This window comes from Gordionus sp. m RMFG-2023, chromosome 5 (genome assembly GCF_954871325.1).
Source record: "Gordionus sp. m RMFG-2023 chromosome 5, tfGorSpeb1-WG-v2, whole genome shotgun sequence".
Lineage (NCBI taxonomy): Eukaryota > Metazoa > Nematomorpha > Gordioida > Chordodea > Parachordodidae > Gordionus > Gordionus sp. m RMFG-2023.
The window spans coordinates 14,514,723-14,540,392 of record NC_088779.1 but is presented as its reverse complement, the minus strand read 5'-3'; the positions used below and the strand labels follow the sequence as shown (position 1 = coordinate 14,540,392).

The 25,670-nt window shown below is 26.5% G+C and overlaps 2 protein-coding genes across 4 annotated transcripts in view; one reads left to right on the top strand and one right to left on the bottom strand.

Moving 5' to 3' along the window:
* Window positions 1-299: 299 nt before the first annotated feature.
* Window positions 300-7,445, top strand: LOC135929756 (uncharacterized). 3 transcript variants are annotated; one of them, XM_065466464.1, is made up of 6 exons: window positions 300-442; window positions 488-557; window positions 4,286-4,426; window positions 4,471-4,575; window positions 4,617-4,781; window positions 6,838-7,445. In XM_065466464.1, the coding sequence occupies exons 3-6, from the start codon at window positions 4,307-4,309 to the stop codon at window positions 6,868-6,870; spliced, it is 423 nt and encodes a 140-aa protein (XP_065322536.1). In that variant the 5' UTR covers window positions 300-442; window positions 488-557; window positions 4,286-4,306; the 3' UTR covers window positions 6,871-7,445. The 3 variants fall into 3 exon arrangements, with proteins under 3 accessions (XP_065322536.1, XP_065322534.1, XP_065322535.1); XM_065466462.1 differs by having other exon boundaries at window positions 488-637; XM_065466463.1 differs by lacking the exon at window positions 4,286-4,426 and having other exon boundaries at window positions 488-637.
* Window positions 7,446-14,039: 6,594 nt separating this feature from the next.
* LOC135929752 (hydroxysteroid dehydrogenase-like protein 2) overlaps window positions 14,040-25,670 on the bottom strand; it is a 35,221-nt gene continuing 23,590 nt past the window's right edge. Inside the window, exons 5-7 of the mRNA XM_065466457.1 lie at window positions 22,135-22,233; window positions 14,966-15,168; window positions 14,040-14,909 (exon numbers count right to left, since the gene is read on the bottom strand). Of these exons, the coding sequence (XP_065322529.1) occupies window positions 14,874-14,909; window positions 14,966-15,168; window positions 22,135-22,233 (338 nt within the window). The 3' untranslated portion in view covers window positions 14,040-14,873. The remainder of the gene's footprint in view (window positions 14,910-14,965; window positions 15,169-22,134; window positions 22,234-25,670) is intronic.

Genomic DNA, 25,670 nt, shown 5'->3' with positions numbered 1-25,670 from the left:
CATTATCTAAATAAAATAATAAATGATTAGTCAGAGAATCATTTTTTAAGTGTAATCAGCTATTTCACCTTCATAAAAATTCATTAGACCAAGAAATAATTAAAACAAATAAAAATCTTATCATAATATTTAAAGAATAAAAGAAACTATAAAAATTGAATCCTTTCTAATTAAATTATCTTAGTAGACTTGTTTTAGCAATATTATATAATAATATTACTTGCTGACAAAAAATGGATAACCAAACCAAACTACAAAATGGCGCTACAGCTGATTACAATCACACCTATCCTCGGCCATTATGGATCGATTAAAAAATTGTATAAGGAAAGATTTTTTGGATATAATTAAACAATTTATGAATCAGATGAACATAAGATTCGCAATATTTTTACAGTTATGGAATGATAGAAAGTTTTATAAAATTTTCGATGGAAGAGAAGTGAAATCATTTATATACGAAATAAAATAACATTAAATTGTTTAGAGTTTGAGAGAGAAGCTTAAATTTATTGAAGAATGTCTTAAAATTTCATTGGAATTTTTTCTTAATCAAGGTAACTTTCAAACTCAAATTTCTGGACTCTATTTATCATATTGTTTGTACAATTGTCAAACACAAACGCCAAAATTAAAGGCATGAACAAATAATTTACATAATATAATATGATTCAAATTTTTTGCCTAGTAATATGACTAGAATTGGTTTAAATACCCATTTTTTATTATACTAAAATTATATCTAGTTAGTAATTCAAATAAATTAATTACTTCCATATTATAAAATCAATCATAGATAATAATTTTACTAAGAGTACCAAACATAATATATTATATGAGTGAATAACAAATTTACTCACTTTCTCATTAAATAATACTCTGATTTATGTTAAACATTTTACAAATTAAATTGCTTGTTTAAATTTTTATTTCCTTTTTAGATTTTTTTATCACTTTTAAATTTAAATTATATTATTTAATTCTTTATCATCTTTGATATAAATACTAGTGATCTGCATTAAGCCTAATTTTTCAAATCCAGCCCAGCCCAAAATTTTTTTTTTAAAAAAGTTTTGCCAACTTTGTTTGAACCCTAAATTTTTTTAAAAAGTTTTGCTGGCCCAAACTAGCAATTTTTTTTAAAAAAAATTTATTGGCCAACCTGGCCCAAATTTATTTAAATATAGAAATTAATTTTTATAATTACTCAAAATAAAAGACATATGTTATATGGCATCTAGTTTCTATAAATAAAATCAAATATTTTTATTTTACATAAAAAATTCAATATAAAATTGATAAGTTTAGATATATTTAAAAAAAATTTCTAAGGCCCGACCAAACCTGGCCCAATTTTTTCAAAAAATATTAGACCTGACCTGGCCTGAACCCGATTTTTTTAAAAATAGTTTGGGCCAGGTATGTTTTGCAGATCTCTAATAAATACTGTTGACTTATAAAATCAATCTTAAATAACTTTAATTTGGGGAAAACGTTTAATTGTTGCTATCAAAATAGGGATCATAGCCACATTATTGCAATATTCTAATTCATATCTTTCTTTATAAAATTAAATGGGTGACATTTTTGAGACAAAAAGGTTAAAATTTATTTATTTATCAGTAAGTTCATTTCTAAAATGTACCTCTAAATTGACGGCATTTTCTAAAATAATTATTATATTATAAATTTGGTATTTTTAAGTGGAATAGAATTTCTTGTAGTATTCATATGAGAATAAATATTTTACTTTGAATTTTTAATTGGTTTTATAATATTAATAGTTAACAAAATATATAATCACACATTCTTCTTTTTTTTAATATATTTTTTTGGAATGTAAGATCAATTTTTATGGAAAATTTGGAAGCTTCTTAAATTATTTCTTCGAAACAATTATAGTTTATCATTACAAAAAAGAAACACTTGCTGTATGTTTGACATTTTTGTCATATTTTTTGTAGGTATTACTTTAATTTTTTCCTTATATTCCATGATGATTATTGAACAAATAAAATTTTTTTACACAATTCCTCACTTTCTTACAGAAACAATATTTTTGTCACAAATATTCAAGATATGGAGGAAATAAAAAAATAATTAGATTTAAACTATCAATTAATAAAATAAATTATTGATTTAAAACACTTTTTTGGAGGTAGTTAATAAAGGTGGGCGCGGGCCTAATTTTTTCTGCGGCTATAAAAATATTTACGCCTATTCACGCTTACAACTAAAAAATTTTCGACCCGACCCTCCCGCTCACGAAAGGCAATATTTTGATTAACGCCCGAAAATACGGTGTTTTTAAACTTTTCAAAATTATTGCTATAATTTACACTTTTTTGAATTTATTCTATTTATTTTTCTAATTTCATAATCCATATTAATAACAAAAAATAAATATAATCTACAAATCGAAATTTTTATTTAGAAAAAGAAGAATGTCCATCTTTTTTTATTTCAATTGTGTACGCCTCTCCTATAATAAGAGATTGGCTACAGAAAATAACCTTTCACTAAAAGCCAAACTGGCCGGAGCTGACAAAATTTTACTCGTTAATTTTCTCTAAAGAGGAAATGAATATTCCTGCTTCCAAAACTTCAAAATATTGTCTTGTTATTTGTCTTATGAGCGATGAATCTTTTAAGTTCATCCTCACATCTTTCATCGGTAGATGTTGATGCTTCATCAGAATCCTCGAAAAATTCTCTAAATTTTTCATTTAGAATATACGGTTTTTTATGAGTGTAGGATGAATTAAGAAAGTTATAAATAATAGTTGGCATTGACTATCTAGAATATTTGGGAAGGACCATCACGCCCAGTCACGCCTAATTATTTAAAATTTATTCACACTCGACCCGCCCCCACCTCTACTAGTTAGATCAAGAATTGAATCTATTAAATTTTTTAAACCATACTCCAACAATTTTTACTGTCTATTTTAACATTATAATATGAGAAAATTCCTAACATATATTCTCTCTTTGTTTCTGTTAAAGATATTTATCCATATATTTATTACACAGTATTTTATTCTTAGAATTATCATCTTTTATTTATTTTTTTAAGTCATTCATTTTGTTTAATACTTTTAGTTATAATAAATTTGGAATGACTTTTTATTTTTGTTAACTAAACTATATAATTCGGGCTCAGCCGATATTAAATAAAGAATTAGGACCGATTCCGATATTTTTTAAAAAATAGATCCTATATTTTATTGTTTTTAGTTATATTATTATTGTGTAATTAATATCTTTAATTTTATACATAATTTCATAATAATAAATTGAAAGAACCAAAATTCAATTTATTTGTAATGTTTAAAAAAAATCGGATTTTTTTAATGGATAGAGTAGCTAAAATTTGTTTTTTCTTTTGTTATATTATCTGCAATGCACGGGTTCCCCTAAGCCTGACCGAGCCTCAGGCATTCAGGAGTTTTTTCTCGGACTCAGGTCGGGCTTTAATAAGTAGTCTGATCCTAGATTGATAATAGCCTATTTATGGGGGTTAAATATACTTTTATTTAAGTTGGCAATAATATGAATAAATACACATAATTTTTCCTTATATATTATAATATTTAAACTCAAATTCCAAAATAATTTTAATAAAAAAATTATTTGTAGGGCTTTAACTGCGACAAGAAAAGGATTTTAAAATGTCTAACGAGTTACATTAAGCTAGTGTTGTTTTAAACGACTCAGTTTAGCCGATTTTTAATTTATAACTCAAGATTTTAGACAAAAGTAAATTATCCAACTTGAAAATTTTGCCTACATTGGCAGAAAGGTTTGAACACTACTGTCGATTTTAAGACTCAGATAATATTTTAATTAAAATCTTGATTTAGATGTTTTTAAAAATTGTTCAGCCATAATATTGGCAATATTTTAAATAAGATAATTAACCTTTTAGAATAAAAAACAAAATACTTTTAATCATTCGTTTAGTTGGCTTTGTTTTGAATGGAAAATGATGATTTTTTTATAACAGATTCTAAGATAGATGGTAAATAAAATCAATTTAATTATTGGTTATCAAATCTGTTTTATAGTAAAATTGGATCGGACTGGTGAAAAATTTGATAATATTTGTTCATTCCCAAATTTTACTTTAAAAAAATATGAGTTAAATAATAAAAATCAATTTTTTAAAAATGTGTCTTCATTTTGATTTTATAAAATTATTTCCCCAAAATTATAATAAATTATTATTATTAGCTTTTACAAACTAGGGTAAAATATTTATTATATCCATTTTTTTTCAAATTAGCTTAGATTTACTTTACAACATATGCAAATTTTACCAAATTTTATTGAAAAATTAGTAACTCAACATCATCACGATACATTATATATATTGTATCAATTATTCAGTACAGGCGCTATAGATTTTGTTTTTTTAACTGATGAAGTTCAATAATATTTAAATACTATTTTTTAATTAATATTTTGTAGGTTCATTATCATTCTCATAAAAAATACACAGACGATATAGATAATCAAAATTTGGAGGATATACAAATGAGTCAAACCTTTAAACCATTTCTTGAAAATATTAAAGTTAACACTATAATGATTTTATTAATATTGTTTTAAAAAAGGATTTATCAACTATACACGAGCAACATTTTAATAATACTCAATTAATATTTAATAATTTTCCTGAAGTGACTTCATTTATACATCTATTTAATTCCAATTTCATCGAATCATATAAAGGAATTATTTTCGATGGGATTAAAAAGTTGGAAGAAGTAAATAATCAGGTAAAATAAAATATAGATGTAAATTTTTATTAAATTACTTATTACCTTTTGATTACCGATTTGCCAACCAAATTTGTCTGCCCTTTTGCTGAATAAATTGGCTTGCTAAGCGATTGGTTTCAATGAAACACGATCTCTATTTTTTTTAAAAAACGGCATCGAAACTTTAAAAAAAACCCCTATAGAAAAAATACGCATTTTTCCAATTCATTTTGGTTTCTTATGTGTTGCAACTGATGCAAATTATAATTTCGTTTACCCATTCTTAATGCCTGAGGAATCGAGACTAATATTTTCTAAATTTGTAATAACATTTTTCAAAATAATATCTCTTCCACATCTTTCATTAAAAATATGTTTATCTTAACTAAACAATCACTCCACAGGAACACTTATTAGAATGTGGATGTGATAGTATAGATTTTGAAAATTAATAAAGATTTCAATTTATTTTGTAATATATTTTAAAAATAAATTTTTTTCAAAAGGATCGATCAATTCAGTAGTAAAAAAATGGTCCTGATCCTCATTTGTCAAAAATTTACCGGTCCAGCTCAGCGCCTTTATAATTTAAAATAAGGGGCCAGGTCGCGTATTTACAAAACATAAGTGTTACTATACTAGAAAATGACCACTATTTTCTTCAATTATTTTAGAGATTGATGATCACATATATAATTTATAAATAAAACAAGTACAAATTTTTTTTACAAACAAATGCATTATGTAATTTTTTTTATTTTATGAAGAATAATTTTATTACTACACCTATAATTTAAAAACATAATAATATAAAAATTTTGTTATAAATGGATAAAAATGACCAATTATTTTTTAATTGGGTTCCAAAAAAGGAGCTCTAATTATATTTGAACATATACATTTGCATTTTTTGCCATAAAAAAAATTCTATATTTTTGCACATAAAAGTTTTAAAAATTTGTTTGCAAAGGGGAAAAGTGAACATGTAGTTTTATAATCTTTATTTTCCTTGTTTCGACTGTTGGTAAAGAGTTGGAATTTTTAATTGAAGGGAAGGAGACACATGTGAATCTTAAAAGATTTATTTGGCTCCCAGGGGATTGTAGACAATCCGCATAGCCTCAGACTAGCCTCTGATGGTAAATTGGTAGGTTCAAGAATTTTTGGGATGTGAGCACCCTTTAAGCCAACTTATACTATTAATTTGAAGTTGGTGTCGACCTTAACTAACAGTTGAGTCCATGCTTCCCCATAGAGATGACCAAAGTGTTGCAATCAAATTATGTGGCTGGACAATGTCACAACCTAGTCGTTACCTATTGCTATTCTCAATTGTTCATTTGATAAGAGATTACTAAGGTTTTGGCAAGGGAGGACCTCACCATTCATGACCACCTAGTCTGTAGTCAAAGGGGAGGAGTTACGTCGAATCGAAGAGAGGATTTGATAGTATGTCGGTAGGTTTATAAGGATTTGGGAATTTTTTTATGGTTAATAACTGATTGATATGGAGGATCTACTGTGACACTTTCTTACTATGTATTAATTGCATAGAATATAATCATATATATAACAGAATAAAGGATAGCAATTTAAGCCTAAGTAAATATCAGCGACATGATAGATTGATAAACTTACCTTTTTATATTACAGAAAATAAAAATCGAAATTTTTAAATATGATTACGGTTCCTTTAGAACACAATTGTTAAATCCATAATTATTTATACAACTTTTTAATATTTTTTTACATGCTATTTTTATAATTTTAAATTAGGATACGAATAAAAAAAAATAGTTTATGAATAATAAAACAATAAGGGTTAAGAATGCTTATGATGATTAAATTAAAATACAATATATAGGTATTTCAGACCTGTATACACTCTCAATAAAGATATTTTCTACCAAACATCGTAGTCCATATCGGATTGATAATCTTAAAAAATAAAACTTGTCCTATCTTGCATATGGTAAATAAGCTAGTTCATATCTTTTGTAAATACGCGGGTCGGCATGAAAATTATTATTTTATATTCATAATTAAATCTTTTTATATTTTATTTCTATAATAGGTATCAGAAAATAAAAAACCCAAGGCTTCCTAAATTCAATACCTGAAAGCCAGCTAATATAATAAATTTACAGTTTTTAGATAAAAATGATTGTTTTTACACTAAATTTCGTTTTTTATAATATTAAAAAAAATTTAATATGAGGTAATATCCTAATACCTAAAATTTAAGTTGATGGGAATTATGGATCTGCAAGGCAAATTTTCAACTAGACCAAAGGGATAAACCAACCCGAACATAAAATCAAAATATTTATTTTTCTGGTAAGGAATGAACAAAATTGTAAAATAATATAATATTTAATTAAACCATGATAAAATTCAAAATAATAACATTAATATTTCCAAAACCAATCTGACTAGCTTGAAAGAAATCCTCTGACAAGATCTAACCTGAAATAAAATTTTTACATAACCAGATTCAACCCACTGGTCGGTGTGTTCGGAAAAGATCACTCGTGAATTTTTTTTAAAAACTTTAATATTGACTAAAAAATTCAAATGATATTATTTTATCTAATTTATAATTTTAGAAGACAGGTGTAATCTGTCTATTTTTATTTTTATCAGGATATGTAATTTTCTTTCGAAATAAATAATATTTCAATATTTTTAGAATATCTGAAAATATATTAAGGTTGTGACCTAGGTCAATTTGGATACTTAATTGTTTTTTAGTATAGGCTAAAACGTTTTTGAACAAGGACATCCTATATTTGTTTGTTTTAAGTATTTTGTGGCATTATTATTGTTGTATATGTTAATTTATAATTGGCATTTATGGACGTTTTGTAATTATATTTTCGATGTGAACATTTTTTTTACTATGTTATTGTTATGGAATTCATAAAAATATAACATGGGTTTTAGAATATGATATGGTATGTGACAGTTATTTTTCGTATTCTATTCTCGTTTTTTTGGGTGTTTATTCGTTTTTTTGAAATTTTTTCTTTTGCCTTTTTGGTGATTTAGCCGATACTAAATAGCAGCCGACCTAGAATATGTCCTAAAAACTGATATCTTTTACAAAAAAAACCATCATTTATTTTCATTTTTCAGAAAATAAAGTAAAAAGGATAATATAATTTTTTTCAAATAAAATTTTCTCTTCTATCTCATATTAAAATTAAATTGTAAACAAATCCACTTAACTTTAAGCAGAAAAAAAGAAGGTATTAGGTATAAAAAGATATAAATCCATAGTAGACCTTTAAACAGAGATCCGATGCATATATCGCATAGGGCGATACCTTTTATTTTTCAGAAGTTATTTGAATAATTTTTCGATGAAATTAGTTTAAAAAAATTTATTTTTCTTGGAAAATAAATAGTTTTAAAATCTATAGTGTTTTTTATTTTATAATAATTTAAGTTTTGTTTTTTTAGATACACATTTTATTTTTTGTAAATCTTTTCTTCCTCTTCTAAGAAATTTTATTGTATATTTTCCGCCATGACTGAAACCTTTTTAAAGTAAGAAACTTATTTACAATCTAAAAAAAAATAAGTAGGGCTGTACCGATATCTACCATTTAAAAAAAACGATCCGATATGTTCCTGGTTATTTTATGAATGTACAATAAATATATTTTTTATTTTATACATAATTTCTTAATAATAAATAAATAGAACCGAAATTCAATATTTGTAAAGTTTTTAAAAAAAAAATCAATTTAAAAAAAAGGTACCTAAAAATTGATTATATTTGCACTAGATTTAAAAATATTTAATGAGGCAAACTTTTACCCATGTAAGTGAAATGATTAACAATTGAGAAATAAAAAAATAATCATGATAATCCACTAAATTTCACTTGACCATGAGAAATGCAAAATTTCGAAGTGTTTGGTTTATAGTGTACAGATAGTTAATTTTTTTCCATAGAAAATCAGGGATCCAAACCAAAAGCAAAAACGGTTCGGATTAAGGTTCAGAAAAGCAATTCAAGGTTCAAGAAAAGAATATTTTTTAAAATTTTATCGCCATTCTTTAATAAATAATATTGTGCCATGCAATTTAAATATTTTCAAGATTCTCTTCTGTCAAATTATATCTATATGAAGTAAAAATAAATTTTTATAACTCAAGAAAATTTAAATATAATTATTGATTATCGGTGCTGTAAACATTACTTCAAAAAATAAATGTGTTATTCGTTACATTAAAAAAAGGAACGCTTAACCTGTACTCGTTACCTTAAAAAAGGCTATTCATAAGTATGCGTTACTCGTTACTTGAAAAATTAAAAAAATTCCTATATAATATAAATAACATTATACAAAATAAGATGTTATAAGATAATATATTTTTTTTATTTATAACAATTTATTTTCAAAATTTTGATAGATAAACAAGAGTGCTCAACATATCACGTAAAACAGGTTAAAAAAATTGTCCTTATTTTGAAAAAGCTTAATAGATCTCTTCGAGAATCTTCATTTAGATCCTCATCATTTTTTAAAATCTTTATCAGAAAATAATCTGGTATGTGGTGTTTTTTAATGTAATCAAACTATTTTTAAATCAAGATAATTTCTCACAATGGAAATAAGTTCAAGCTTTCTACCTTCGTTGATCCATAATTTTCAAGGCTAATCAAATTTAAATAGCGAGTGAATACTCCTGATAATATATATTCATCTTGAAAGATATGTTAGAATCTATAAAAAATGAATATAAATTCGAAACAATATTATAACTGTAATACTTATCAATGTCTTGCAGGACATTTGGCTTACAAAACTCGAAATTATTTAAAGCAATTTTAGTTTTAATATAATAGTTGTGGGAGTGAGATATTCCAAATGTTCTAAAATCGTAAGAGCTGTAACACATACATATATTTTATAATTAACGCCAACTATACAATATATCTAAGAACGACTTGTATTATCTGAAAATCTCTGCAATTATCACAAGATTCGTCAAATTGTTCATTCTCCTTAATGAGACTACTAATTTCACGGAGTAATAAGTTATAACCGGTTTAATTAGATATCTCACCTATTTAATAATGTGCAGTTTCGAGACTGCCCATTCTTATTCCATATTGAGTTGGGACACAATTTTACATTATTATAATAAAACCCCTATAAGCAAATTTTGTAGATTTGTACCCTTCATTTTTATTTTGAAATTAAAAATAAAGGAATTTAGTGGTCGATCTGACTTAAAAATTCGGCTTAATAATTAAATAAAAATAATTTTATAATACAGTAAAATGTTTTTCCCATATTTTATAAGAAAAAATTCAAAGTAACCAGTAACGTTGTGTTATCGTTACTCAAAAAAAGAAACGCTTACGCGTTACCCCTAGAAGAAGGTAACGAATGATCCTTTTCTTCAAAAAAGGTAACGACGTTCTTTTTTGACGTTACTTTATAGAATTAGTCAAAACATCTTTAATCAGTTAAAATACAATAGGTTCAAACCTGTTCACAGGGTTAGAGGTTCTGTTCAGATGAAATTTTTTTTAACTCTTAACAGTTAGGTTAGAGTTTTCATGGAAAATATTTTTCATATGTATTAAGATTGATTTTTTCGCTCAAATATATGCTACTATGATATTTATATATACAGTTGTTGCAAATATTTATTTTAAACTTATTGCAAATATATATATTTTAATGTTAATTCAAATAAAACTGTATAATATTGGAGTTTTTTTTGTCTAGAAGATTGTGATAATAAGGGAAGGGTATTAGATAATTTATTTTTTATTTAATTATATATGCATGCATCCTATTGTAAAATTTGGAAAACACTTTAGATCATAGAATTTATCTATTTTTTTAGAAGGCAAAAAAATCCTGAACAATTAAATTAGCCTATAGAATGAAGTTTATATGATTAATTTTTGTTCAAGGAAATGATATTTGATATCTATATTATAATATTTTGTTTTTCTTTCATAGTCTTTGTTTTTTCTTATTACTAAGTAATGATGACTAATTTAGCATTTTATACAAAAATTATTTAATTCCAAAAGAATCTAAATCTTTGTCTTTCCTTATACTAAGTTTTATGCTCTAATTTAGTAAAATTTAAAAAAAATACATTTATAACTTATGAAATTCCAGAGTATAAATTTTGCCAGCAACTTGAGGGCAAAAAATATTGTGCTAAATTTGGGAAATATAATATTAAAAAATAGGTTTATTACTTGAATTTGGTTACAAAATTATAAAACCTAGTAATGTAACAATTTATGAAAAGAAAATCGATTTGGACATATCTTTTGCGAACACAATCAGACATTTAAATAAAATTTTTAAATTAATTTAGCACATAGTCCATTGGAACCAAGGTTTACGTCTCGAGGGATTATACATGTGTAGATCGTTTTGCCAGAACTTTGTTAGCTCCATCACTAAAGCTGAAAATACAAAAATAAATATATCCACCTTAATAATCTTATGTTTGTTCGGGTAGTCTCAGACCCCTGTGGATTATTTGGACTCCAAACCCTAAAATTATTCAAAATTAGGGCAAAGATTACGTTTAATCACTGGTGATCCAAAAGGCTTCTACCTACGACAAAGAATATCAATAAATTTGTCGTTCCAACCGTATATCTATACATGGGTCATTAAGCCCCGCTGACCAAACCTAAAATATATTTTTTATTTCTCTTCTTTTAATTATATATTTTTATAAAGTTATAATAGTACATTAATTATAATTTTAATATTCTTTAATAAATCAATTTACATATTAAAAATAAAATTAAATATTTGAATATATTAGATTTATACATATATATATTTTTAGAAGTAACTAGTTACTTTTGACAGTTACATTTCAAAAAATATAACTAGTTACAATTATTTTTTAGCAAAAATGTAACTAGTTGATAAATAATAAAAATGCCGATGCACTCTCTTGCTTACCGTTACCCGAAACTATTTCCGTTAACAAAAACGATAGTGATTTAAAACATTTGATAATCAATCAAATACATCAATTACCTTTTAATTCCAAAAACTTGACTCAGGAAACACAAAACGATCCAATCCTATCGCAAATCGTAAAATATTTAACCACCGAACGGCCAGATAGAATAATAAATATTAACATATTACCTTATCAACGTCTAAAACATGAACTCACAATTGAAAACTCCATTTTTTAAGAAATACCGCATAGTAATTCCTCAGACCCTCAAACGGAGATTCTCACCGAATTACATCGAGGGCACGCTAGTATAATTCAGATGAAAGATGCAGTCCGTGCCTATGTATGGTGGCCCTCTATTAATAAAGATATTCATTCTGCGTATGAACTATGTCGCCATTGCAATATATACAAGGAAAACACACTTCGGATAAAAGACTCCCCTTGGCCAAGTGCACAGAAAGTCGCTGAAAAAATCCACATAGATATAGCTGGTCCTATATTCAATAAATACTGGTTAATCATCATCGACACCTTTTCTAAATGGGCCGACGTCACCAACCTTCCATCGATCTCATCCATCAATGTCATTAAAGCCTTAACCAATACATGTAAATATACTGGTTTTCCTGCTACCAGTATCCGACAACGGCATTCAATTTACTAGAGAAAATTTACAAGTGTTCTGCAAAAAAATCACATTAAGCATCTTACCACAGCACTCTACATGCCGCAGAGCAATGGCCGAAAGATTCGTTCGAACCTTCAAAAACGCTATGCAAGGTATGAACCCTCTTTAACAAATTTTTTACATAATTTTAACAACACAAAACACACCACAACTAAGTTGGCCCCAGCAATAGTATTTTTAGGTCGACGACTCCGAAACCCTTTAGACCGTCTAAACGAACAATTTAAGCCCGAAACAGCCAGAACTAACCGCCCAAAAGAAACCGATACGAAAAGAAGCAAAAATGTGGGTCCGCACCCATAAAAAATCTCTTCGATGGAAAAGGGGGTTGACGAAAAACACCTTAGGTAATCGCTTGTATCAAATCAAAACAGAACAAGTACAATTTTTCCACGATAAGCAAATCAGAAAAAGAAGATCCCTCGAAAAATCAAATCACTAATTTTAAATATATTTTTTATCTCTTTTTTTGTCATTTTTTTACTATCCCTTGAATAATCAAATGCGAACTTTAAATATATATATATTTTTTTCTTCTTTTTTAATATACCCCCCCCCCCCCCGTTACTTATTTAGGAAGGGAGGAGTGGGAATTTATTTATAGCTTAGGTATATAATATTTTTAAAGGTGTTTTATTAGTTTATTCTGGTATTTTAATTATTTATTTTTTTTGGCATTAAACCTTTCAGTTAGTTTTATCTTGGTAATTAGTTTATTTTTGAGCGTTTTCGGAACTCAATAATCATAGGATTTTTCTTTTCAAAAGTAATCGAAACCGGGACTATCTCCCCCCCCCCCCGTTGCCTATTTAATGAGGGAGGAGTGTTATAAACTTCCATTAAAAATAGTTTGCTCTTATCCCTCTATGGTTGTCTTCAATACCTAAAAATTAAATAAAGTTTTTTTTTGCCCTTCCTTTGTCTTGTCGTAAATACATAAAAATTAAATTAAGTTTTCTTTTGTTTTGATTTAAATACTTTTAAGGTCAACATATAGTTTTTGTGTTTTCTTTTTACTTAGGGTTTACTTACTTTTGGAGTCTTTAAAAGGGTGTTCGGCAAATATAAGTTAGATATTTAGGTCCGGGAGATCGCCCTGCATCCAGTGGTATAATTAGAGATCCGGAAAGTATAGGGGGGGGATAGGTTTTACCCCTAATTATGTAAGATAAAACTAACACAACTCCGTTTTGCAAAAACGTTTTTTTTTTTCACTTTGGGCCAATTTTATTTTATATTGTGCTTTTTATTTTCCCTATATAAGAGACAAATTTTTATTTAAAGACACACTTTATTTTTTTTGGTTTTAAAATTTGCTTTAAATTATAATTTATAATTAATTATTTTCTTTTTTTAAATAAAATTTAAAATATAATTGCTGTAGTTGCTTTTATTAATCTAAAATGACGCATACCAATCATCGAGACGTGCCACCAACCATTCAACCCATAACGGAAGCCCCGACACTAGTTAATTTTAACTAGTTACTTTAGCAACACTAGATAAATGGTAAACAAAAATTATTCTAAATATCGAATCGGTATTGGATAAATCAGATTGGAAATTTTTTGAATCGATAATTTTTATTTTATCATAATGTTATTGCATATAGTCTTAATTAAAATTTTTTATCCCCCCAATTGCTTCTTTATTTGAGTAAATCAGTAAACGAATTGAAGCAATAAATGGTTATTGCCTTTTTTATATATATAATAAGCATCAGCGATATCAGCCAGATTACCGGCAATATTTCGGTATAAAAGTGGTATCTGTGCTCTGGCTTTAATCAATCTTAAAATATTTCAAAAAAACTATAAAAATTAATTTATATGAGAGACCTGCAGAGGTACCATTTGCATAACCCGACCCAGATTTTTCTTTTTAAAAATTAATTTTTCGGCTTGGCTGAGATTTTTTTAAAAATATATTCTACTTATTTTTAATTTTTATAGCTTATAATGGCGATTTAAAATATACGGCTCGGCCCGGGTATTTAAAAAAATTAAAGTAAGGCCCGCCCGTGTACCCGGGCCTGCAGGTTTCTGATTTTTGTTAAGATCAAATCCTCCAGTTAACTTAATTTAAACTCATTAAATAAGTAATGTTAAACGGGGCCAATTAGTAATTTTCTTAATAAAGCACAAATTTTATTAAATGCAATAAACATTTAAAAAATATTTTTTCCCACCCTGGTTTTATTATAGTGATTCATCAATCAGCGTGAGCCACATGTTTCTCGAGAAAAATAGAATTTATTACTATGCATCATAACCTCTGTAGCAGTGGCGATCCAGACAAACAAATGTAAATTCAGATTTTTTAAATAGCACCATAAATAATATGATAAATTATTTTTTTATATATCATCAGTTATAATTAAAGCAATATATCAAGTGCAATTTATGTAATAATAAATTGAGATTATATTCTGGCTATTTTAAAGTAGATGATCAGTCAATGAAAAAATCGGGCATAAGTTGAGACTCTTATAAATATCAAATAAAAAAAAATATATTAAAATTTATGAACAAATTCAACTTATCTTTTCAGGAGGACAATAAGAATATTTAGTAAATGAATCAATTCCCTCGTCTTTCAAAACTTGTTCATCAATATAAAAGATCCCGGAAGATTTAGATTTTGGGTTTAGTATTAAATAAGCAGCATCTGCCATAATAGATGGTTTTCGACATAATTCTTTACAATCTTTACCAGCTAACAGTTCCATAGCAGCAGTATAAATGGCTAAATATTAATTTTTTTTCAAATTTAATTTTACAAAATCCTAGGATATTATAAAAATTACATTGAAATAAAAATGTAAAGAATTATATCAACCTGTTATAATAACTTTTGATCGAATAGCTAAATCGTATAAAATGGTACATTAATAAATAATTATTTACAAACAAAGTAATAAAATTAGGTTACCTATTTTACAAATAATTAAGTCCTATTTCAACTAAGAAAATATTTTCCTCTTTATATTTCATGGAATGATTGGATATAAAAAATTACGTAAATATGCTAACCCGGGCGTCTACTAGCCTTTACAATCCCAGGAGGCTCAAAAAAAATTTCTAGTATTATCTAAAATTGCCATTTTTTTCTTTTAGCTAACATAATCCTAAATTACCTTTTATTATTTGTGGTATAAAAAAAATAAGATTTTCAGGGGGTTTGATCCCCTGCACTCCCATCCCCTAGTGACGCTATTGATGATAACTAAATTTGCTGAAAGAAATATGGCGTAAATTTAGATATATTATTATCTTGCTTAAAGTTCTGCAGGGCCGGCGGTAACATTATCAATAAATAAAGATCCATCCCGTAGCTCCAAAATTTTTATGTTCTGCCTTTTTTTTACCTGATTAAATATCACAATTATAAAAAGAATTTAAAAAAATACCAGAAAGTGGAAAATTTTATTATTCATTTTCTCATATTTTGTAATAGATTTAAATTGATAACATAAAATTATCAAGTTATTACTGAATATTTAAATAAAGTTATTACAAAATATTTATAACAACATTAAAAAAGAAAATAAATATTTTGAGTATGAAATTTCTTGCCTATAAAAATTTGGGGTAAGGGATAGCCTTAGATTTAAAAAAACTACACCGGGTCACGGGCGAGTATGGGCTGAAAATGTTTGATTTTGTAGGTCTCTAATCTGGCGTATGTATGCAAATGCTTAAGGCAATGAAAAAAATGATCCTCACAAAGTCAATTTGAGAATTTTTATTGATAAAACGATTCTACATGTAGAAAGTTAAGAATTTAGTGATAGATGATATTTAATTGAGAGGATGTCTGAATATAGGCTTTCAAACCTTAATAAAATAACATCTATGTAAAATTCTAAAAATGGTAGAACTGTCTCAATAAGTACAAACAAAAGATTGCATGCGATGCATTATTTTCAAACAAAAAGTATTTCATTTTTATAACCACTATCGGTTTTCCCTTAATATTCTGTTCCTCAATTAGATTTCTATATCATAAAGAGCAATATGCCATTTGAATCTAATAAAATAAATATTTTAACTCAATTACTTATACAGAAATATTTGTATTCAAAAATTCGGCATATAATTTTAAAATATCCAGAGTCAGATTTTAAAAAAACTTTTTGTTTTGGAATTCACCATAGAGATTATATAATATGTTCAAATTAAAAGGAAAAATTATACTATATTTATATTTTTTAATAATTTGAATGTACTATTATCATCTTGATTTAGTTATGTAATTGCATAGGCGTAGCCAGGATTTTCATAAGGGGGGGGAATTAAAAAATTACTGGGGGCTTCACCCCCAGACCCCATTTTGGGCGGGCCTTCGGCCGGGTTACTTTAGTCTATATATAGTCATAAATATTTTTACAAATTTTAATATAAGCCTGGAACAAATATGAAATATATTTTTTATTAGTTTATATGAAATATATTTTTATTAGTTTATATGAAATATATTTTTATTAGTTTATATGAAATATATTTTTATTAGTTTATGTAAAATAAAAATATAATAAATTACTTGTATTGTATATACCTTAATATAAAAGCATGGTAATAATTTATTCCAAACAATTATAAGTAATTTATTTATAAAAAGTAAGTAGACATATAGTTGATTTTACTCTATTATATAGAATTAGTTATAAAATACTAGGTAAAATTCCACTTTTACAGACATATTTGACAGTTAGAGAATATATTACAGTTAATAATTTAACAAATTTTACTAATCAATGCTCTTGATATTAAATATGCAACAATTTGTATTCAATTATTTAACCCCATCTATTTATTTTAAGAAAAATGATATTTAAATTTAATTTTCATATTATTCATCCAAAGATATTTTCTGATGTCCTTATCAATATTTTATAGTTATCTGTAAAATAGATTATTAGCTATATAGGTAAAAATTACTTGATTGTCATTTGATAATTAGATATACTGTAAATCTACGACATATAATATTCCACTGTTTGTATTGTGCTTTAATATTTTTTTAATTTATGATTTAATTTTATCAATAGTTTTAAAATTATATTTAACTTTTAAGATTAATAAATTAAAATTACTCACTTTATAAAAAATTATATTTGATATATTATATTATTTATTAATTTTATGGATCTATTATTAATAATTATAATACATTTCACTTCTGTCTTAAGACTTATCTTTGGCTTATATTCCATTTATTAAAAAACATTTTTAGTTCATTTTATATATTTATAAATTTATTTTCCCAAAAATCTATAAATTATGATGAATAGTTTTATAAAAAAATATCAACTTTTACATTCTTTCTTTTAAATTATTATTTAAGATATATGCATACATGTTTGAGGGTCAGGGAGTGGAAGGAGGACTAAGGGGGATATTTTTTATTAGCTAAAAATAATATTTACAAAAAGTGATAAATTTCTAAAGGGGGGGGGGAGGAAATTTCCCCTTGCCCCCCCCCTGGCTACGCCTATGTGTAATTGTTTATCTTTTCACTACTATCAATCCAAATTATTATGCCTGTTTTTTAGTCATAAATGAACTTACAAAAGACCCAGTTTTTGATATATAGGAGTTATAAACCACTATAAATCATAACAAATAAATTTATGCTTCAGAGACACTCAAAAGGTTATATATTCTAAGTGTATAATCTCATTGGTGTAATTATTACTGATAACATTTTGGTCTACCTCTCCCAGTTGGAAATGAAATATTCCGATACTACATAAATTATTCATGAGATACTGATAAAGCTCGCGATTATAATAATAATACTCAATTTGGACTATTTTAGTTTTATTAATTTATATAAAATATAAAAGCGGTTCATAAATTTATCCTAAATAATCGTTAATTTGAATTTAATATTTGGTTACATCCCCATTTTTAAAAAGGCCTTTATTAGACATTGAATTTATAAGATACCTTCATGATTCCCGTGTAATATAATTTCATTATAGCTTTCTTTAGATATATCCTAGTACTCGGATCAATTTTGAATGTTTTTTTCATGATATCAGAAAGTTTTTATTGGATTATAAGGAGTAGATCCTGATTATCAAAATTCCAAGTAGCTATATTTGAGTCGATTTACAGGATGTCATGATTTCCCGTTTGTTGAAATGCATTGTGTAATACAAATTTATTTGTCTCATTTTAATTTCATGAATCTATTTAATTTATAAGCCAAGTGGGTAAGCAAAATCGGTGGCGGGCTCGGCAACGGGGTAAAAATATACCTACAGCGGCGTGGTGAGATTAGTGGTTAAATATCAAATTTATTAGAAATTTTTAATAAAAATTATAATTTAATAATAATCATCTCTGTTAAATCAAAATTTATCATCGAATAAAAAAATGGTTGGGATATAAAGAAAAAATAAAAAATGATCAAAAATCTTTTGGATTTTATTTCCGGTCTGGAAAATGGGTTTCGACTAGGGTTCCCAGATATTTTTCCCTCAAAGGCGTGAGTTTTTCTTTTATAATAATTAATTGACATTTTGCCGACCTTAATCTTTTCTCTGCCTTCACTGGTATTATATAAACGTTGGCTGAAAATCCGAATCCAAACATTGGAAACAAAAGAATTCTACTTCTCCCTTTTAGAGACTCAATTATATTTTTCTAATTGTGCGCCTCCTTTTAAGCCTTTAGTATTTTACCTTGTTCTCAAAATATATATATCCACTATGGTAAGTGGATATTGGAACCATTATTTTTAATATACATATATTAACCGTAATCCATATTTCTATGACTTTTTAACCCTAACTCTTAGCTCGACCAAGAGGTTACGATAAATATTGATTTTACTGTGAATTAAACAAAAGGAAATATTAAAGCGAAGTAGTTGTGGCTCAATTAGCTAATTGTCTTAATTATGGATGATTTTAAGAGGGAAAATAAATTTCCATGTGCTATAGAAATAAGCTGAAAGCTTTTTGCACGAATAATTATAATTTTGCATAACCATAATTTGCTTGCAATACAGTGCAATATATTGCATTCTTTTCACCATGTAGTACACATTAGATTTAGATTAAACATATTCTCGCATGATATATTTGGGCGGAAATTGAGAATATAATAATGGACTTTAATAGGAAGGTTATTACTTGAAAGAAAATACATAATTTGGCTTCGTAAGTAAAAATGTGAATATTCGTTATTATAATTAATGATAATTTTTCCAATTTGTCGAGCGGTGGATTTTTTAAATACCATAGTGTTAAATCAACTAGATAAATATGTTTATGTTAAGTTTATCATTTAATAATTCAAATGTTAATAAATAAATGTGATTTGTTGATTAGACTATTTTTAAATAACGTGGCTAAAATGTGAGAAAAGATGTAATTTTTCAATTTGTTCTAAAAACATGAGAAGACGTGAGTCAAAAATTTGACACTAAATAGTAAGAATCACGGCCAATCGTGACATCTGACAACCCTAGATCCAGTTTCAATCTTGATTTTATAAAAAAAAATTGCTACCTAATAATAAATATAAACAATATTTGTCGAAGATGGGCAAATGTCGTACCTTATTATATTTAGTATAAAAATAAAACCTTATTTAATTTAGAATTTAAGGCTATTCAGTCAAAAGTAAGAAATGACCGATTGATCAGATTCCCTACTATTTTGAAAATTATATCTGAATTGAGCTATTTTTAAATATTATTAATTGAAAAAAAACTATCACCATTACATGTCAAATGAACAAGAAAATTGAGATTTTCGGCAGACCCCTTCAATTTCGATAATATTTATAGGGATATTATATCATAATGAAATAGTAGCTGAAAGATTGAAGGTACAAAAGTGGCCTTTTTACCCATTACCTATGTTAAATATATTAGTTTTAGTTCGAAAATTATTGAATCTAATATTAATAACTAAGCTAAAAAACATAATTATGTGGAAAATTTCAAGAATAAATTTTTTTAAAAATGGGACATCTTATAACCCGATGAAAATTTAAAATTAAAATTACAAAATGAATAAAAGCTCCTATATTTTTTAAATATTATTAGTTCACTATTTTTCTAATAATTTCTCAAATAATTAGTGATTGGGAAATTTTTTAAAAAAATATTGCGAATAGTATTAAAAGCGTATAGATAGCGTTAATATGAACGTTCCAATGCAAAGTAATATCATGCATATTGAATTTTTTTAAAATAATTTATAAATTCTAACTTCGGGTATGAGTGGTTAGAAACCATACCCGGTTCTAATCTTAGCCTCCTCAACAATTACGCCTACCCACAGCCCCCTGTTGCAGTTTTACCATCCATTTACGTCAATTGTGCCCATCGAATCGAATTCCTACCATTCATTGCTCTGCAAGTTCTCCTGCGGGCGTCAAACTCACCATAAATCTTAACAACATTCTCCCAAGTCCCAACAGCCCTCTAAAAAGTTAACATCCATCCCATCCGCTCTTGAACTACGGTAGTGGGCTTTTAAAATATGCTCTAGTTTTATCAGAAACAAAATTTTAGCTCATTAACAATTATGTGCTGAGATAATGAGTTATATATTTAAAATTCGATACCGATTTTAAATAATTAGTATCTAATTAAACTGATAAAATGGTCTTCCGCTGACCTGGCATTACACGTGCATCGACTTAGCACCGAGCTCTAACCTCTCATTCACAATCAAAAAGGTAGAAATCTTTATAAAGTTAATACACCGGCTTCAACAACACAGTTTTTATTTTCTACACTAACAGTATCACCCTAGGGATGTTCGGAAGGCTCTCAATCTTATCAAAACTATCGGCAAAAAAAGGTGACTCATTACAAATTCAATTTCATAAGCATTCACAGCTCCCTAGGATAACATGTTCTTTTTTTAAATGTTTTTATATTATATATATTATTTTTGAATAAATATTTTTTAATGACCCATATTTAAAAAAAATATATTCAGATGTTTATTATTGACTCACTTATTAATATTAGATTCAATATTTAAACTTTTTTTAAAATTGATATATTTTGTTTCATATGAGAGTAAAATTTATAATATAAATTTTTAAATAAAAAAAATGTTAAAATTAAAACTTATATATATGAGAATATTTATAAAAAACATTAGAAAACCATAATACTAATTTTAAAAAAAAAGAATATGTTATCGTAAAGAAAAGTAAATGCTTAAAAAATTAGATTAGCAGATTTCAATGGAAATCTCTTGGCGAAGAAAGAATCCCTCGTTTAAGTCACCAGTAATGAGTTTGCCGAGGAGATGAGTTTAAGTGCTTCATTTCTGAACAACCGAAAGAGGTTAGCGATTATGGCTATGAAAATAGTTATTAGACCGGGGTATTTATTTTTTAACAATTTTTACCTTTCGTTAGCAGAAAATGAGAAGTTAGACTTCGTTGCAAAGTCAATGCACGTGTAATCCCAAGTAGCGGAAGGCCATTTGACCAGTTTAATTAAATACTAATTATTTAATATCGGTACCAGATTTTTATATATTTAATCCTCATTATCACAGGAGCTAAAATTGTTTTTGATATATTAGAACGCTTACAGATATTTATCGAAATTGAAAGGAGTATACTGTGAGGTGTTTGATTTGACATTATATTAAGTGATTTAAAAAATGTGTCTAAGTTTAAAATGTTAGGCCAGAGCTAAATATAATCATTTAATTTCTAAATTAACCTGTTCTAGGCCAAAGTGAATTAAATTTTATTTTGTCCCTAAACTCTTCAGAAAATCCTAATGTTAATAAGGACATTGAATACTTTGATTGAGAATATGCTTGATATAAAATATAATAAAGTTACATGTTTTAAAGCCTTTATATAGGATTAGTAAATAATAAATTTAATAAAATCCAGCCAATTTGTATAAACGATATGGGTTATTGATTTAATGGCAACACCAGTTAATCTTGAGCCATTCATTTACAAAATCTATTTCTAATCTAAGTATAGATTCAACAGAGAAACATTTCGACATATTCATGATTAGTATTTTATTTTTTTTAAAAAAAGGACTAAATTTTCATTGAATTACTTGTTGGTTAAAACTAATGACAGCATTTCCTCTGACTTAGACGAATTCGGGACTTAATTTTAAAGTTTATTTCAGATCTGACAGGACTTTGACAAAATTTAATTTTATTTTCCTAATATTTTTTCAATTATATCACAAAATTGTTTAATATTCTTCAATGGTTATAATTTTTCCGATTTCTTTATATATGATACCTTTTAAACAGATTAATATAATAATAAACTAATCGAATCAAACCTATTTCTAAAATAAAAATTCTCGGATCGGGTGAGAAAAACCATAAATTTGTGACCAGACATCACAATGGCAATATTAATAAGACTATGTTATATATCAAAATTGACACCCTACCTATATTAAAAAACAAAAACTAGTATTCATGCCTGACCGGTTGAAGAGGTTTGCCAAAACAAACTCAACATTATAAAAAAAAGTTTTTTAATAAATATTCATGAGCAGGGTTGCCATGTCTCCCCCCATCAGTGGGAGTCTCCCACAATTTTTTAGTTTACCCACATACATCTTACTCCCTCAAAACTCCCACAATTAGAAATCTCCCACAAAAAGCTCCCACAATTTTTTAATTTCTCCCACAATTTTTTTTTTAACATTTTAATGTTTTTAATATATAAATAATAATTTTGAGAGAAAGTATTTGATTATTTTTATATTAAAATAAATTTTAAATATTTATTCAAAAAATATGTCTAGTTCTTTTATTTTATTTTTCCGCTCTAAAATATATTTTTTATAAAATTATCCACTCGACATTTTCAAAATTATCATGTAGTTCAACATTAACAGAGCTATCTGTCATCACACTGTGGGTCGAATCTTTTCCCTTAATATTTAACGACTCCAAAATAAGTGCTAACTTTACTTGAGGTAGGACAAAAATGAGCAAGGTTATCACAAATGTGTCAGGACCTTCCAAGAGGTCAATTCTAGACGATTTGAAAGAAGGACATCCATATGCTATTTTAACAGACGCATCAAATAAGAAAAATATTAAAACATTTCCCCTGATCCTTTGCTATTTCAATAAGAATAAGGGCATTTCTATAAAACTATTGAAATTTTTTTCATCCGATAGTGAAAAATCCAACGATATAGCTAACCACATAATGGTAAATTTAGCTGATTCAGGGTTATCAATAAGTTGCATGTCAGCTTTCTGCGCTGATAATGCCTCTGTTAATTTTGGCAAAAATCAAAGTGTATTTACCGAATTGAGGCAGCACAATAATGAATTAATACCAATTGGCTGTATATGCCATATACTGCATAATTCTTGCAAGAAGGCAATGAATGTACTATCTGTAGATGTCGAAGTAATTGTGATGAAATGTTTTAACGAATTTATTTCATCAGCTAAAAGAGTCACTGAATTAAAAGAATTGGTGGTCTGATTTGGAATGGTGTGAGTTGTTGCGATATGTACCTATCAGGTGGTTATCATTAATACCTGCCATCGAGAGAATTTTAAAATTTTACGAACCCTTAAAGAAATACTTCTTAAATAAAGATTTTAAAAGCTGTCCTAGAAAAATTTTTTCGAGGATGAAATGTCAGAAGCATATTTGGGATTAGTTTCACATGTAGGAAATCTACTTCATGTAGTTAATATTCAGTTGCAATCAGAAGATTCTTTATTGATAAAGATTCACAAAATCATGCTACAGCTCTGTTCATCTCTACAGTTAAAAATAGATAATAAATTTTATGGCGCTATTGCTAAAAATATCATATTAAAATGTTCAAATATTACTATAATTAACGTATTTTTAAATGAAGCAAATATTTTTATTAAGACAATTTTGGAATATTTACAATCAAGATTTGATTTGAATAACTCTATTTACAAGTGTATAAATATTATGACTTTGGAACAGAAACCATCATTTGATGGTTTTTGTAATTTAATAAATATATTAAAATTACCGCTAGACATTGAAGCCTTGTTTGAAGAGATTGTAATTTTTTCCATTTTTTATGATTCGCCAGAATACTTAAAATTAGATGGTCTAAAAGCAGAGGAGAAATGGGTGGAATTTTTTCGTAATAACGATAAATCCCCATGCTTGGAAAAAATTTGCGAGTATGTTTTCTCCTTACCTCATTCTAATGCCTCATCGGAGGCATTTTTAGCCTGATGAGGACTACCTGGAGAAAGGAGAGAAATCGAATTGCTTTAACAACATTAGAGGCCGAGTTAATGGTTAAACAAAATTATAAAATGTCATGCCAGGAGTTTTATAAATATCTTAATAACGACGGTAAACGTTTAGTTCCATTATTTAAATCTCAAATAAAATATAATTAACTATAACTATTTGACTTTCTGTATTTTATAAAATCTTATTTATACATTTGCATAAAATCAAATAAATTTATTTTTTACATTGTAAAATTAATATTTTGAATATTTTAGCAAATCATAAAAATAAAGAAGCATTACAATCTCCTCAAACATGACATCATATTAAATCTTATTAATAATTATCCGATAATAGTAATAATATTCTTACTTTAGTATTTCTGCAGCATAATTTAGTGAACCTTTATTAAATTATATTCTTCTGATTGCAACTGCATATTAACAGCATATAGTAGATTTCCTATATGTAAAATTCCTAAATATACTTGTGACATTTATTTTTGAAAATTTTTTTCAAAATATTATGACAGCTTTTATAATCTATTTATTTTTTAATGGTTTGTAAAATTTTAAAATTCTACGATGGCGCGTATTAGGAGGAACCTGTCAACCAACATTATGCTGACTCAATTCTGTAAATACACTCTGGTTTTTGCCAAATTCACTGAGGAATTATCAGATCAGAAAGCTGCCATGCAATTCATTGGTAATGTTAAATCTGCCATATTTACCATTATATATGGTTAGCTATCTTTGGATATTTCATATCTGGAGAAAATTTTTTTAATAGTTTTATTGAAATGACATTAATTTTGTTGAAATAGGGGAGGATCAAGGGAAATGTTTTAATATCTCCTTATTAGATGCATCTGTTAGAATTGCATATGTTTGCACATCTTTCAAAACGTCAAGAATTGACCTTCTGGATTTATATCCTAAAACATTGATGATAGCCTTGCTCATTTGTGTTCTACAAAGTATACTTTTCATTTATATTAGTCGTTAAATATTATGGGGAAAG

What these genes read in the sequence shown, in the direction of transcription:
- LOC135929756 (XM_065466462.1), top strand. Translation starts at nt 302, where the DNA reads ATGGATCGATTAAAAAATTGTATAAGGAAAGATTTTTTGGATATAATT. An exon ending in CACAAACGCCAAAATTAAAG is followed by an intron (nt 638 to 4,285) that starts GCATGAACAAAT and finishes TTTTCAAATTAG; the next exon opens with CTTAGATTTACTTTACAACA. An exon ending in TGGAAGAAGTAAATAATCAG is followed by an intron (nt 4,782 to 6,837) that starts GTAAAATAAAAT and finishes TTTCTATAATAG; the next exon opens with GTATCAGAAAATAAAAAACC.